At 39.9% G+C, this 16,281-nt stretch overlaps 1 protein-coding gene and 1 pseudogene across 1 annotated transcript; both read left to right on the top strand.

Moving 5' to 3' along the window:
* The first annotated feature begins 45 nt into the window (after nt 1–45).
* h2ax1 (H2A.X variant histone family member 1) lies at nt 46–843 on the top strand. The gene has a single exon (XM_028467551.1). The coding sequence runs from the start codon at nt 184–186 to the stop codon at nt 568–570; it is 387 nt and encodes a 128-aa protein (XP_028323352.1). The 5' UTR covers nt 46–183; the 3' UTR covers nt 571–843.
* Nucleotides 844–4,168: 3,325 nt separating this feature from the next.
* Nucleotides 4,169–15,917, top strand: LOC114476200 (heat shock cognate 71 kDa protein-like; annotated as a pseudogene).
* The last annotated feature ends 364 nt before the right edge of the window (nt 15,918–16,281 follow it).

Here is a 16,281-nt window from a genome sequence, read left to right on the forward strand (position 1 = left end):
AGCGTCGCTGTAAAGAGAGGCGGGGTCAGTGTAAAATGTGTATTTCTATTGGCTAATGCATGATTTCCAGTGAGAGAAGCCTTCAAGACTTGCGCACTCGGCTTCGTCCGCATTACATAAGCGCCATTACGCTTCCGTAGACGCTTTAATTCACCTCATCCTGTTTTCTACCGTCTTATAAGAATGTCTGGAAGAGGTAAAACCGGAGGAAAGGCCCGGGCTAAGGCCAAGTCCCGCTCCTCCAGGGCCGGGCTACAGTTCCCGGTGGGCCGGGTCCACAGGCTGCTGAGGAAGGGCAACTACGCGGAGCGGGTCGGTGCCGGTGCTCCGGTGTATCTGGCGGCCGTGTTGGAGTACCTGACCGCTGAGATCCTGGAGCTGGCTGGAAACGCGGCCAGAGACAACAAGAAGACCCGAATCATCCCCCGCCATCTGCAGCTGGCTGTCCGCAACGACGAGGAGCTGAACAAGCTGCTGGGGGGAGTGACCATCGCTCAGGGAGGGGTGCTGCCCAACATCCAGGCGGTGCTGCTGCCCAAGAAGACCGAGAAACCAGCCAAGAGCAAGTAACAAAAAACCATCAGAGCTCCATCTCTGCAGTCATTCACGTCTTTTTTGGTTGTTTCCGGGACTCTGGGACATTAATTCTCTGAACTGTTCTTCCTCTCACTGCTGCGGTGAAAAATGGAGGCTGAGGATTATTATAATTATACAGAGAAGATGGGACTCTAACGGGGTTGGTTACTTTGACAAAGCTTGTAAAATATGCATCCGTGTTGTGTTTGTGTTCCTAATGTGGAGTTTGAATAAAAGGCCGGGCCACCTTTGTGCAGGCTGATCAACCTCTGTGTTTAACCTTTTTGTAATGACGTCACACACAAAGGAAGCTGTGCTCACGAGCTGCATCATTAAACACTCCCTGTCTAGTATAGAATTAAATTATAGTCTAGTATAGAAAATGATCGAAGGCGGCTTATTCAGTGAGGAAATACAAGGTATTTAATTTGGATGTTCTTACGTAATTTCAACTAAAATTCAATAAATTATAGATGTTTGTCTAATATTCTAACATCTAGATTCCCAAAGTAGGTTATGGGAGGTATGCAAATTACCATGTGGGGAAAAAATGCTTGGTGTTGAAGAAAAATATATAATCTGTTCGCACACAAAACATCTTATTTAAAGTTATTAATTAAGCTACTGGAATTTTCGGTGAGAAACAATATTGGGTAATAAAGATCAGAATGGAACATATTGATCACCCTGAAACTGAACTACAACTTTAATGAGAAGGCTATGGTTGAGAGGATAAACAGAACTCTCGAATGTTCGGCTGAATTTCAGAATCGTTCTCTACGCAGTCTTTCTCTCTATTTTGTTTTCATGTTTTTCAAAACTGAAAATCCACTTTCATGTGAGCATGTGGTGGCAGAGGACATCAAGCATGTTTGGCTAGCGTAGCGCAAAGCAATGTAGCTCTCACCGTATTTGTGCTTTTTTTGATGGGATTGTATTTGTCACCACTAGAGGGCAGTCTAACAGGGGTCACAATGCATGGAGGCTCCTGACTGCTGCTGTATTTATATTCTAGTTTCTAATGTTATGTGGTATATTTTTTTTTTTTTTTTTCACGTACCCCCTACGAAAATTTGTATAGCCCATGGGTACCCGTACCCTACTTTGGGAATCTGGGCTCTAGTGATGACAGAGAAACAATCTTGTCAAAAAAGCAGATTTGAGCCCCAGGTCACACTAATAGAATAGCCAATCAGATGCCTGTTGCTTTGTCTCTTTATATTACTAATATACATTTAGTTTAATTACTCTGATTTGATAACATAAATTAGACATTTCTTAACTTGTAAAGGTTATTTCAAACAATGTGTTCATTCTTTTATTTTATGGACTTGATTTAAGTAAAAGGAAATATGTGATTGGTTGAAACTTCCTCCACAGCCTGTAGGTTGGCTCCACATTTTTAAAGTTACTCATTTACTACTACTACTTTGTTCAAGACAACTTACTCTTTAAGTTTGTGATATTTAATTGATTCATGTTTTTATTGTATGACGTTTTATGTTTTAAATATTACTACACTATAAATACATGTTTTATGTCATTGTTTTAATTCCTCTGTAAAACATGCTGTCACAGTATAACAGGGACACGTTCACAGGTGGAAGAATTTAAGCAGGTGTTAAAAAAAAAAAAAGCAGTCCAAAATATGTGCTTCAAAACAGAAAAATAATCGTGACTAATCAAAATAATAGATTTGTCGACAACAAAAATAATCATGAGTTGCAGCTCTACTTTTCTCGCTCTCTCTCCTGTTCCAGTAATCCTCCAGTTTTCTGGTATCTGACAGGCATCGTTTAAAAAATGTCAAAAAAACTAAAAATTGAGTTAAGACCATCCTTAGACCCTAAAACAGGGGTCCCCAATCCTAGTCCTCATGGGCCACGATCCAGATGTTTCCCTCTTCCAACACACCTGATTGAAATGATGACATCATCAAGCTCTGCAGAAGCCCGATAACAATCCTGGTCATTTCAATCGTGTGTGTTGGAAGAGGGAAACATCTGTTTGTGCGTGCATGGGTGTTTGTGTGTGTGTGTGTGTGTGTGTGTGTGTGTGAGAACAGACCATCCCTAACCCAATCTACTGCAGTATTATTTATATCAAGCGCCTAGGTGTGTTCTAAATCAGTGATTATCAACTGGTAGTTCGGGTCCCAAACCTGTACTGAGTGGGTTGTGGACAGCTGGTCAAAAATGAACAAATACTTAATGTCATGTTGGATTTGTCTTTTATTTTAAAATAACCTTTTCTTTTGACAAGCATGCTGTAAAATGCCTGTTGCAAGGAAAAATATATATGGATTTATGTTTTAAAAAATATTTTATATATGTATGTTCTCAACAGCTGTTTTTGAAAAATGAAATTGAATTGGTTGATTTAAAATAAAATAAAATAAAAAAGTGGGTCGTGAATTAATGAGACCAGATGAGAACCCCTGTTCTAAATCAACCTCTAAAACCTGAAGTTGTCATACTTTTCATCAAGAAAAACACACATTTTAATCTGTGAAACTAAATGAGGAGAATAAACATTAATCGTGCAGTTCCTAAAAGCTCATTACTGGCCTTACTTTACAGCACTTTTAATGTATTGCTTGATTGATCAAGCTACGTCACAGAAGTGTTCTGTTTAGGGTCGAATGGTAATAAGGTGAATAAAATAAATAAGGGACACCATGGATCTGTTTTTTTACTTTTTATTTTTTTAATGTATTATAGAAGTATCGGATCGGGACTCGGTATCAGCCAATGCTCAAAATCAAAAGATTTGGAATCAGGACCAAAAAACCTGATCAGGACATTCCTACTTAAAATGGACAAAGAATGCAGTATCTATATATATATATATATATATATATATATATATATATACATCCCAGTTATTTTTCCTAAACTATAGAACTTCTTGTTGATGTAGTTAGTGTTCCATTTAGAAAAAGAACAAAAATCCAAAATATAACTGGCCCTCACAGAGCATGATTTGTAACAAGGTTGCAATATTAACAACTATTTGACAATTAATAATATAATTTTTATTTCAAATACTAAAGGTATGTTTTGATTATCAATTAATCTAACAGTGTATATAAAATCAATGTGGGACTACAACATAAGGTGCTTTTCTAGTTATCAAAATATCCTGATGTTATTTCTGATGAGTGTCATGAATTAACTTAAAATAGTTCAATGAGTAAAAACATGATTTTTTATATGAAACTATAGAAAAATGTACAATGGGCTTCTATTTGAAAAAGATAAACAGGTCCTTCATTATGTTTAATTATATTAGGATGATAAAGAGCAATGATACATTTATTAAATTAGATACACATAAAGAGCATAAAGTATAGAATTAGAATTTTTGAAAAAGCAAAGTAAACAAGAATAAAATAATAATTGTAATTCGATATTGATATTTCCATTTGTGTCATTCATAAAACCCAAATTCGGCATAAAGAGTAAACAAAATAACCAGCTCAAGTTTAAAGTAGATTTATTTTTATAATCTTTATTTTTGTTGATTTATTTCACGTTGAACAACAAGATTTATTTTTTCTAAATATTTATTCAGCATGTTCTAGAAACATCTTACGTCAGTAACGTCATCAATGTAGACGCTGAACTGAGCAGATAAAGTCGTCCATCTGAGCCGCCGCGCTTCAGTCTTTCCTCCTCGTCCCAGAGAGACGTCGTCTTTCTCGTCCATTTCTATTTGACGACATACAAACACTGGTAAGTCGTTTTTATTTATTACAGCACGTCACCTAAAGACACTGCTTGCTTGTATGTTTTTGTGTTGGTCAGTTTCTCGCACTTTTAACGGAATTTGATGCTTGGTTCTCATGTACTGACGTGCTTAACTTTAATACTCTTGATTTGTAAACTGAACGATAATTATTTTAATCGCTGTAGTATATTAACATCAGTTTGATTTGGAACGGTCTTTTTATACCGACCCATAAGCGTGTGCTGAGGAGGATGCAGGGAGGGACTGTAACGTTCCAGAAGGTTCTGGAACTAAGCCGTTAAGCTAATGCTTGTCTACCAACTTCCGGTTGGAGTTTTTCAAAGTTCAGGGGCTCAGTGCAGGACGGTGTGACCATAAAACGAGCAGCTGATGGTAATTGAGCTAATATGGTCTTCAATATAGTAACTTTATTATTATTATTATCATTATTATTATTATTATTATTATTCGTAGTAGTAGTAGTAGTTTATTTGGTAATTTCATTCCATTAAACAAAACATTTCCAATATTTTGTGTACAGTACGACCGAAATGGTTTAGGTTGAAGTTATTACTTATTATGCCTAACCCTGTTTACAGACTTCCACGAGACAAAAACACAAAGATTTATAATAAACAATTTCAAGTGTCCAACAGAAGAGAAATACACACATATTTAGAATCATTATTTTAACATAAATTTAATAAATTTCTGGTTACATGTGACGGTTACCTAAATGTGCAGTAAGCGTAAATGTCATTTTTTTGTTTTTGTTTTAAAGCTACTTCATCTCCGCAGTCACGTGGTTGCTTTTGTGTTTCCTTGTAACAATTTCCGTATTTGACCGATTGGAACAATAAAGTGATAGCTTGAGTTCATCTTTTTTTTTTTTTTGTGGAAAAAAATGTGTGTAAAGGTACTTTTAAAGTAACATTAACACTGATTTAGATGTTGTCAACTTTCTGTCACATGCTATTGTCAGTGTTACTATACTGGTACTAAACACTTGACTACTGTAAACGGATTTGGTGCAGTATGAAGGTTTTTAGTAGCATAAAAAATTGATTGCGTGGAACAAGATGAAACTGGATAAAGCAACAAAATCACAATGTATTGAGTTATACTAACTTAATTTTTTTCTCTTTCTTTTCTCAGTAATCATGTCTAAGGGACCAGCAGTTGGGATTGATCTGGGGACAACCTATTCCTGTGTCGGTGTGTTTCAACATGGAAAAGTGGAAATCATTGCCAACGACCAGGGAAACAGGACCACTCCCAGCTACGTGGCCTTCACTGACACTGAAAGATTGATCGGCGATGCGGCAAAAAATCAAGTAGCAATGAATCCCACCAACACCGTTTTTGGTAAGGAAGTCATTCATCTAGTTATGTAACATTGATGCTGGCTTCTGTACTTTTTGTGGAAGTAAAATATATGCCGTATTTTTGCTAAAAAAAATTTGTTTGTGGGATCAAAATCTGTGAAATTAGTGACAACCAATGTTATGTCATTATAATTGAAATGGCATAATTAAATAATAACATAATTATAATTGTAACTGAAAAAATGTGTTGCTGTTGTAATTAAGTTCAGAATATTAACTTTATAATTGTAATGGAAATTCTATATGAACTTAATTACAATTTAATTAAACACAAAACTGGGAACCATCTTTCATTTACATGGTTTACACATACATAATTAATAAAGATTCAAATGAGTTTCATATAAAGTTTAACTGTCATTTCTCACAAGGATAATTTTACCATTAAAAGATGAGTTTAGTGACAAAAAGAAGGCTCAAACGCCCAAATCAAAAATATTAAAACCAATATTTTCATGCATAAGGAAGCCCAACCAGGTAACCAAGAGATGGGAAAAAAAGAAATTGGATGATAATTTTTTGTGTGTGTATTTTACAGCCTCTTTAAGACAGGGCTCGACACTGCAACCAAATTGGTCGCATATGCGACTACTTTTTCAGTGTGTGCCAGTGAAATTTTCATCTGGTCGCATCTGTGCGAGTGTGTAGGATGACCTTATTTGGTCATCTGCAACCTTCGGCTCTGGAGCCAAATATGGCTCTTTGACTTTTTTCCAATGGCCCCGTATAGCTTTAAAACAACTATTGAAATAGTTATATTTTTTACAAAAGCTATGAATGCCAAAAAAATTAATACATAATTAGGGATGCACCAAAGCATAAATAGCCTAGAATACGTTTTTAGACATGTTTTTTTTAAAGAAAGTAAATGTTTATTGAATAGTCAGACATTTTTTAGATATTCCAGTAGCCTTTGCTTTAAAAAAAAAAAAAAAAGCACAACAAAGTTTTACATTTATATCAGCCCTTCAAATAAAACAAAACATGCATTCCAAAAAAAAACTAAAATGCATTAAAGGGGAGGTGTGATGAAAAAATCACTTTATAATGGTTTTTCTACAGTGATATACATCCCTTTAGCCTCATTCAGAGGGACAAAGTTGAAAAAGTTCTGTTTCCTCCCTCCCTTGTTATTTTACATTTTGTAAAAAGTCAGCTCCAAACGGGCGAGTTGGATTTTGCCCACGTTGGCAGGTGATGTCACCTAACACGCCTCCTAGACACTGAAATCTGAAAACATTTACCAAATCTATCTCGAATCATTGTCTATCTTTACTTCATACAAAACTTTGTTACGCCAAAAGGGTGTGACCAAATTCAGTGCCACCTCTGGAAAAGTTTGCGTAGAGCCCTGTAAGACGAGGGTCAAAACTGACCTCTATCATAAGAGATGCTAACACAAGATGAAGATTACTTTTTGTGGGCTTATTTCTAAAAAGTCCCGTCATGCTATTTTTCACCCATCACCATTTGTTCTAAGAACCCCAAAAACAGTATTTGAGGTTTTAGCTGATCAACTCTACACAAACAGGCTGATTTGCGACCTACTTTTGAATATTCATAAGTGGGCGTGTCTATAGCCGAGACAATGAATTCATCCTTACAGGACGGTGACATAGGACCAAAGGACGACCCGCCCTCCTCCCACCCACTATGTAGATCATGCTGCTTTATAAACATGAGACAGAGCGTGGGGGCGGGGCGTTCACCGGTACATACATAGACTGTAGAAAATACATACTTAGCACTACGTGAAGGACACTGAAATGCTCACCTTTGTGGCGTCTGTTTACGTGTCAATCACGGCAGAGAGCTTCCTGGAGGCGTGGCTTCTCCAGCTCAGTGGTGTCAAATTAGTCATCAAAGTGGGAACGCGTCATCAAATTGGAGCGAGGTGTTTGTGCTCACCCTGCAGTAAGAAAGGAGCAAATCACCCTCTAACTAACGATTGAGGGAATCAATAAAAAACACTTTGGGCATGTGTATGAAGCCATAATAACACTTTATGATGTTTAAAGCACAGAAAAGTTAATTTAGTGTAAATTGGGCCCTTTAAAGGCTCAGTAATTGTGATTATTTGTAATTTAACTTTAGTAATTCAGGGCAAAATAATGTCAATTGTTTAAAAAAAACAAGAAAAAATGCCAGTTACTGTAATTGAATTGTACTATTCAAATTTTGATACTGTTATACTGCCTCCCTATTTTACCGCGGTATATGGTATTACCATGACTAATTAAAAAAATATGACGTGTGTGTGACCGAGCGACAGCTGAGAGGACTGTTTGCTTCTTTTCTTTCTCACTCCGGCCGTATGTTTACAGCACTGATCATTAACAGCACCACTTCAATGGTTTAAATGATCAACTTGAGGTGTTACTAAAGGATGAGTTCACTCAGAATGTAGGCATGTACAAGGAGTTAAAGCTGCAATTAGAATCCAATCTCTGCTCCATTTTAAAACCAAAACCGAACCTCCCTTACTGGTGTATTTTCTGAACACTCTTAGCGACTTTTTTCTCAATATAGACTAGTGACAAATGTATGGACTGACTTACTGTACGGTATGTATTACTGCCCAAGTCTGGTTGTAATTTAAAGGACACACACACACACACTGTTCCCTGGTCATCACGTCACTGGAGCGATGAAGTGACTGCAGTTGCTACAGTCGTGTTCGGCGTGAACGCACCTTTATAAGTGTTGATGTGTCTCATGAGCTACGGTTTGTATGAGCGACACCAACTTGTAAAAAGAGCAGGGCTCGTGCACGCTCTCTCGCACTCGTTTAATAGGTGTTCTCTCTTGGGAGCAGGGAGAGTGTTGCGCATGTGCATTTTTCAAAAAATGGAAAGGGCGTTTTTTTTCTAAACTTTGGGAAAATCTTCCTCTATACCTTTAACATAGATAATTGAAGACCTAATTGTAATGGAAAAATGTAATTGAACCAACTCTGCATATCCTGCTTCCATTTGTATTTTCAACCAGGGGGTTAAAAAAAGACACAATTTTTCTTTTGATTTCTCATTTTCTTTCGTGACTTTGTTCACGCAGATGCCAAACGACTGATTGGCCGCAGATTCGATGATGGCGTGGTCCAGTCAGACATGAAGCACTGGCCCTTTATGGTCATCAACGACAGCACCCGCCCTAAAGTTCAGGTCGAGTACAAAGGAGAGAGCAAGTCTTTCTACCCAGAAGAGATCTCCTCCATGGTGCTGACAAAGATGAAGGAGATCGCTGAAGCCTACCTCGGAAAGGTGAGCTCTACTAATAACAAAACATTTTTAATATAAAACTGTTCCTACCACTAACCTGGGTGTGATTTATTCCCACAGACTGTTAACAACGCCGTCATCACTGTTCCGGCTTACTTCAATGATTCCCAGCGCCAGGCCACCAAAGATGCTGGAACCATCTCTGGCCTCAACGTTCTAAGAATCATCAACGAACCCACGGCTGCTGCCATTGCCTACGGGCTGGACAAAAAGGTGTGTGTGGGGATCCTTGGTTTGGTAACAAAGCTGCTCGATTAATAAAAAAAAGAAAAAATAACCACATTATTTTAGTCATAATTGAAATCACAATTATTTAAACATCTATTTGTCAACCAAAAATTTACTAAGAAAATACAAGTTATATTGTTTAAACATAAATAGTTTCTTTTATTTAGCAAATAAAATATAGGTATCTATATTAATTGTTTTTCTCAATTATGATTTTGTAATCGTTGAGCGTAACCGAATTTCTATATTTGCACAGCCTTATTACATGATAATATTTTTAAGGTTGGAGCAGAGAGGAACGTTCTCATCTTCGATCTCGGCGGTGGAACCTTTGACGTGTCCATTCTGACCATTGAAGACGGCATCTTTGAGGTGAAGTCCACAGCTGGAGACACTCATCTGGGTGGAGAGGACTTCGACAACCGCATGGTCAACCACTTCATCGCAGAGTTCAAGCGGAAGTACAAGAAGGACATCAGCGACAACAAGAGGGCCGTGCGACGTCTGCGCACCGCGTGTGAACGGGCGAAGCGTACGCTGTCCTCCAGCACCCAGGCCAGCATCGAGATCGACTCTCTGTACGAGGGCGTCGACTTCTACACCTCCATCACCAGGGCTCGCTTCGAGGAGCTCAACGCTGACCTGTTCCGTGGCACGTTGGACCCTGTGGAGAAGTCTCTCCGCGATGCAAAGATGGACAAAGGACAGATCCATGACATCGTCCTGGTGGGCGGTTCCACTCGTATCCCCAAGATCCAGAAACTGCTGCAAGACTTCTTCAATGGAAAGGAGCTCAACAAGAGCATCAACCCAGATGAAGCTGTGGCCTACGGAGCTGGTGAGGGTGCAGCTCTACATAAGAACTTTTAAAGCTAAAGATATGATGCTAATGTTGTGTTTTATTTATTTTCTTCCAGCTGTCCAGGCTGCCATCCTGTGTGGTGACAAGTCTGAGAACGTGCAAGACCTGCTGCTTCTGGATGTGACGCCTCTGTCTCTGGGTATCGAGACCGCTGGAGGTGTCATGACTGTCCTGATCAAACGTAACACCACCATCCCCACCAAGCAGACCCAGACCTTCACCACCTACTCCGATAATCAACCTGGGGTGCTCATTCAGGTGAGGGCCTTAGTGTTTTTGAACATTCAGAGAAGCTCATTTGTTGCAGCTATTGACCAGAGAAAGATTTCTGATATATTTTACTCAAATCGAAGTACTGTTACTTAACTCACTCACTGCCATTGACGCATATATGCATCAATTGGTTTTTCCGGCTGCTGTTGCTAGGAGACAGTCCTTCCGTGAATATCGAACTTGGCCTATAATGTAGTGTGATGTAGTGACCAACTGGCGGCAGCAGCGCACCTTTGGATGAGAGAGTAGCATTGATCAGCAGATGCAAAGAGAAAGAGGAAAGGAGAGAAACTGGCTGAAAATAATCTTGGTGGACGGCCAGAAATAAACAAAAAAAACAAAATTCAATTCTTACCTAGATAGCAAAATAAAAATAATTTTGTCGTTAAAAGTTTTGTTTCTATAAATTTATAGATGGAAACCAATGTTGAGGTGTCCCTAATGCAAAAAAAATTCATTGATAGATAGATAGATAGATACTTTATTCATCTCCAAGAGAAATTCACAAGTTTTTTCAGGAAAAGCTGTTTTTCTCAGCTTTATGGTCAGAAACTGGCAATTTGTGTGAAACTTGCCTGTGTTCAACTGCTGATTACAGAAGAACAAAACAAGCTAAAACATTTGTTTTTTCTGATAAAAGTAGAGACTTTAATCTTTCACAATCTGGTGTCAGATTTCAGATTGTCATAGTACAAAATATTCTGTGGGTCCTTAAAAATCAGTCAAAATGCTCTAAAATGGCTGGCACTGAAGGAGTTAATTTAAATATGGTAGTATAAAATGCTTAACCAATAAGAAGTGGCTAAAATGGAGGGATGTTAAAGGTAATATGTACAGTAGGTGGCGAAATGCACCTATTCAATTTGGTTGCAAAATGCCAATAACAAAGAAACAAAAAGAGAAACAGTTCAATTAAATGGTACTTAAAGTGAAAGTTACTTCGTACTTTAGCCAACACATTTGTTTTTGATAATAAATCTTGCCACAGTTGGTTAACATCTCATATATAAACTTAAAAAAGGAAGAACTTACTTTATTTTTTACAAAGACATCAAAAAAAAAAATCAACGTCTTAAGTAAAGCTACATTTATGAACTCTAAAACTTACCAAGATTGCGCCGCGGATGGTTGCCTTGGTACTGCGCTCTCTCGTAGTTGTTGCGTTTTTCTTCTTTTTTGTAGTTTCTTGCTCCCTTTCTCTGGTCTCTTTCACCAGAGAAGAACTAATAAACGTAGGACAGTCCTCTGCTGATCTTTTTTCACCGGTTCTCATTGAACCAGAAAGTTATGCGGAGATTCTCACCGGAGTTTTTTCATAAACTGTAAACCGTTTTATTCTCCGCGGGAGTTCTCCTCGTTTGTTATGGTCGGTGTTTACATCCCACCTCAGGCTAGCATAACAGAGGCGTTACAGCACCTGGCCGACCAGATAGCAGACGTGGAGAAAAAACATCCAGACTCTTTGCTTATCATTCTCGGGGATTTTAACAGAGCAAATCTAACCCACGAACTCCCTAAATACAGACAACATATAAAGTGCCCCACCAGGGGTGCTAACACACTGGACCACTGCTACACTGCAATAAGGGATTCATATCACTCTGTTCCCCGTGCAGCTTTGGGGCTCTCTGATCACTGTCTGATTCATCTCATCCCGACCTACAGGCATAAGTTTAAATCTGCTAAACCTGTAGTAAGGACTGTTAAGAGGTGGACAGAGGAGTCAAAGCAGGAGTTACAGGACTGCTTTGACTGCACTGATTGGAGTGTTTTTGAAGCTGCATCAGACAAGCTAGATGAACTGACTGACACTGTGACATCTTACATCAGCTTCTGTGAGGACATGTGTGTGCAGACCAAGACTTTCTGCACATACAACAACAACAAACCCTGGTTCACACCTCAACTCAGGATGCTGCGTCAGGCTAAGGAGGAAGCCTACACGAGTGGGGACTGGGTCCTGTTTAAGCAGGCTAAGTACACACTAACCAAGGAGACCAGAGTAGCCAAGAGGTGCTACACTGAGAAGCTAAAACAAAGCTTCTCAAACAAAGTCCCTTCAGAAGTGTGGAAAGGCCTGCTTGAGGTTACCAACTACAGGAATCCCTCCCCCCACCCTGCAGGTAACAATAGACAGGCTGAAGACCTGAATAGCTTTTACTGCAGGTTTTCACACCCACCCCCGAGCTCATTAGCATCAGCCCATCACCTGGACTCTGCCCTTCCTGCTCCCCTCACTTCCCCCCCTACCTCACCCTCTGACCCCCACCTACCCTGAAGATCAATGAAAGAGATGTGTGCCAGCTATTCAAGAGACAAAAGATCCAAAAGGCTCCAGGACCAGATGGAGTATCTCCCTCCTGCCTGAAAGCCTGTGCTGAGCAGCTGGCCCCCATCTTCACGTGGATCTTCAATACATCACTGGAGCTTTGTGAAGTACCTTCCTGCTTCAAAAGTTCCAGCATCATCCCAGTGCCAAAGAAACCTGCCATCACAGGACTTAATGACTATCAACCCATTGCCCTGACGTCCGTAGTCATGAAGTCCTTTGAGAGGCTGGTATTGAGCCACCTGAAGGACATCACAAGGCCCCTGCTGGACCCCCTGGAGTTTGCCTATCGGGCAAACAGGTCTGCCGAGGATGCAGTCAACGTGGGACTGAACTACATCCTGCATCACCTTGACTCCCCAGGGACCTAGGCTAGGATCCTGTTTGTGGATTTCAGCTCTGCGTTCAACACCATCATCCCGGACATCCTTCACCAGAAACTCACCCAGGTCACAGTGCCGGCCTCCACCTGTCAGTGGATCACCAACTTCCTGACTGACAGGAAGCGGCAAGTAAGGCTGGGAGGCATCACATCTAGCACCCGGTCACTCAGCACTGGCGCCCCTCAGGGGTGTGTTCTCTCCTCACTTCTATTCTCCCTCTACACCAATGACTGCACCTCAGGGGACCCCTCTGTGAAACTCCTGAAGTTTGCAGATGACACCACCGTCATCGGTCTCATCAGGGATGGGGACGAGTCTGCCTTCAGACCGGAGGTGAAACAGCTGGCTCTCTGGTGCAGTCAGAACCATCTGGAACTGAACCCGCTCAAGACTGTGGAGATGACAGTGGACTTCAGGAGAAATCCCCCCCACTCACCCCCCCTTACCATTCTGAATAGCAAAGTGGCTACCGTGGACTCCTTCAGGTTCCTGGGATCCACAATCTCACAGGACCTGGAGTGGACCTCCCACATAGACACAACCAGGAAAAAGGCACAGCAGAGGATGTACTTCCTGCATCAGCTGAGGAAGTTGAACCTGCCCCAGGAGCTGCTGATCATGTTCTACACCTCCATCATTTAGTCTGTTCTGTGCACCTCCATCACTGTCTGGTTTGGATCTACAACCAAACTAGACAGACACAGACTACAAAGGATAATCAGGACTGAAGAAAAGATCATTGGTGTTGATCTGCCCTCCATCCAAGACTTATACCTGTCCAGGGTCAGGAAACGGGCAGGTAGCATCACTGCAGACCCCTCACACCCTGCACACAATCTGTTTAAACTCCTCCCCTCTGGCAGATGCTACAGATCACTGTACGCCAAAACTACCCGCCATAAAAACAGTTTCTTCCCCCAGGCTGTCATTCTGATCAACGCTAAACAGTCATAGAGTGTCAGACCTGTTTCTGTTACTGTGAAATAACCTGGAACTAAACATAACAACCCTGGATCAACCTGTCACTGCGAAATGTTCATGGACATAATTTTTTCATTTAAATGTTCACCTGCACTACTGCACTATTATCTTATTATTATTATTGTATTTTTTTTTATTTCATTATTATTATTATTATTATTATTATTATTATTACTATTATTAGTATCTTGTTATTTTTATTTAGTTTGCACATATTTGTCTAACTACTCTTATATTTATGTTTATACTTTGTTTATACTATTTATTTTTCTTTTGTTATTATTTAATGTTACACTATCTGAGAGAGCACAGGTCACCAAAACAAATTCCTCGTGTGTATTCATACACTCTTGGTCAATAAAGTTGATTCTGATTCTGAAATAACAATCATTCACTGTTTTGGTGCCATGTATTATGTTTAATCTGATGTATTTGATTGTTCACTTAATTTTTTGTAGAAATGAAACAAATGACTTTGAACTCGGCTCATTTGTTGCATCTATTAACACGTCTTTGGTTCTAAACAGGTGTATGAAGGAGAGCGTGCCATGACCAAGGACAACAACCTGCTGGGAAAGTTTGAGCTCACTGGTATTCCTCCTGCACCACGTGGCGTTCCTCAGATCGAGGTGACCTTTGACATTGATGCTAACGGCATCATGAATGTTTCTGCTGTCGACAAAAGCACCGGAAAGGAAAACAAGATCACCATCACCAACGACAAAGGTACGTTCTGTTACTTTAACAGTCATTCATTTTTATTTTGTGAGATCGTGACTAAAAGTCTCTTAAAATGTCAGGCCGCCTCAGTAAGGAGGACATTGAGCGCATGGTCCAGGAAGCTGAGCAGTACAAGGCTGAGGATGACGTGCAGCGTGACAAGGTCTCTGCTAAGAACGGCCTGGAGTCGTACGCCTTCAACATGAAGTCCACCGTGGAGGACGAGAAGCTGGCTGGAAAGATCAGTGATGAAGACAAGCAGAAGATCCTCGACAAATGCAACGAGGTCATCAGCTGGCTCGACAAAAACCAGGTGCGTTTCTTTATTTTTTAAACTAAGAACAATCGTTCCGGTTCTTGAATGTAACAATGATGTGATTTCTAGACGGCCGAGAAGGACGAGTATGAACACCAGCAGAAGGAGCTGGAGAAGGTGTGTAACCCCATCATCACTAAGCTGTACCAGAGTGCTGGGGGCATGCCTGGTGGGATGCCAGAAGGAATGCCTGGATGCTTCCCTGGAGCTGGTGGAGCTGCCCCTGGTGGTGGTGGATCATCTGGACCCACCATTGAGGAGGTCGATTAAAGCATTCCATCGTTTGAAAACCTAAAGTTCACAATCAAAGTCCAGAGTTGTCCTCGTACTTTATGTTCAAGCACTTCATGTTAATGTGCACCAGGATCACATTTGTGTTTTCGGATTAAGTTTGTGGTTCTTACAATACCTATTACTTTTATTTTTTGAGCTAATTTGGTCCAAATTAACCAAAAAAAAAGTTAATAAGCTACTTACCCCAAATGAGAAAATGACTGTTTTCGGGCCAGATGTGTTAGATTTGGACCTATTTGGATGACACGACAACAATTTCTAAACCTATATTTGCGCTAAAATTGGACCGATTTTGACGGTCTAAAAAACCCAATTTCAATGACTGAGGGCTAAAATTGGACTACTTCGGACAGTCTAATAATAATCGAATTTCTACGTTGGGTGTTTGTTGGGGTTGTTTCTTATGTTAAACAATTCATTGCTATTGTTATGTGGTGGCTTAATTTGGACTCTTTCGGGGGCAAAAAAAAAATCCTGTTTGGGATTTATGTGTTATTATCCATCGACTAACACATCACATCACACATCACATACATCACCATTTGTAATGTAATCCACACATGCAAAGTAATCAAATTATAGATGTCCATAATCTAAGTTATGTTTCACAATGTGAAATGAGACAAGGAAGAAAAGGGAATTGCATGGAAAGACAAGACAGCAGCTGAAACCAAGCAGTAATTAGAAAGTAATTAGTGCTAATTCACACCAGGTCCAACTGATGGGAACTAATGACCAAAGTGTTAAACAGGAAACATCTCATAATGGCTTAAACACTATTGTTGCTAAACACACTGAGGTCATTGGTTTCAGAAGCATTTTGTAATCTTCTGAACGTTCTGATGGGACCATGATCTGGAAGTGAAAAGAACGTCATTAACCATAAATAGGCCACGATGTGTAAAGTTTTTGACTTTATAAGCAAAA

The sequence above is a fragment of the Gouania willdenowi genome, chromosome 14 (assembly GCF_900634775.1).
Source record: "Gouania willdenowi chromosome 14, fGouWil2.1, whole genome shotgun sequence".
Lineage (NCBI taxonomy): Eukaryota > Metazoa > Chordata > Actinopteri > Blenniiformes > Gobiesocidae > Gouania > Gouania willdenowi.

Excerpts from the sequence above, each read along its gene's own strand:
- h2ax1 (XM_028467551.1), top strand. The coding sequence starts at position 184 with ATGTCTGGAAGAGGTAAAACCGGAGGAAAGGCCCGGGCTAAGGCCAAG.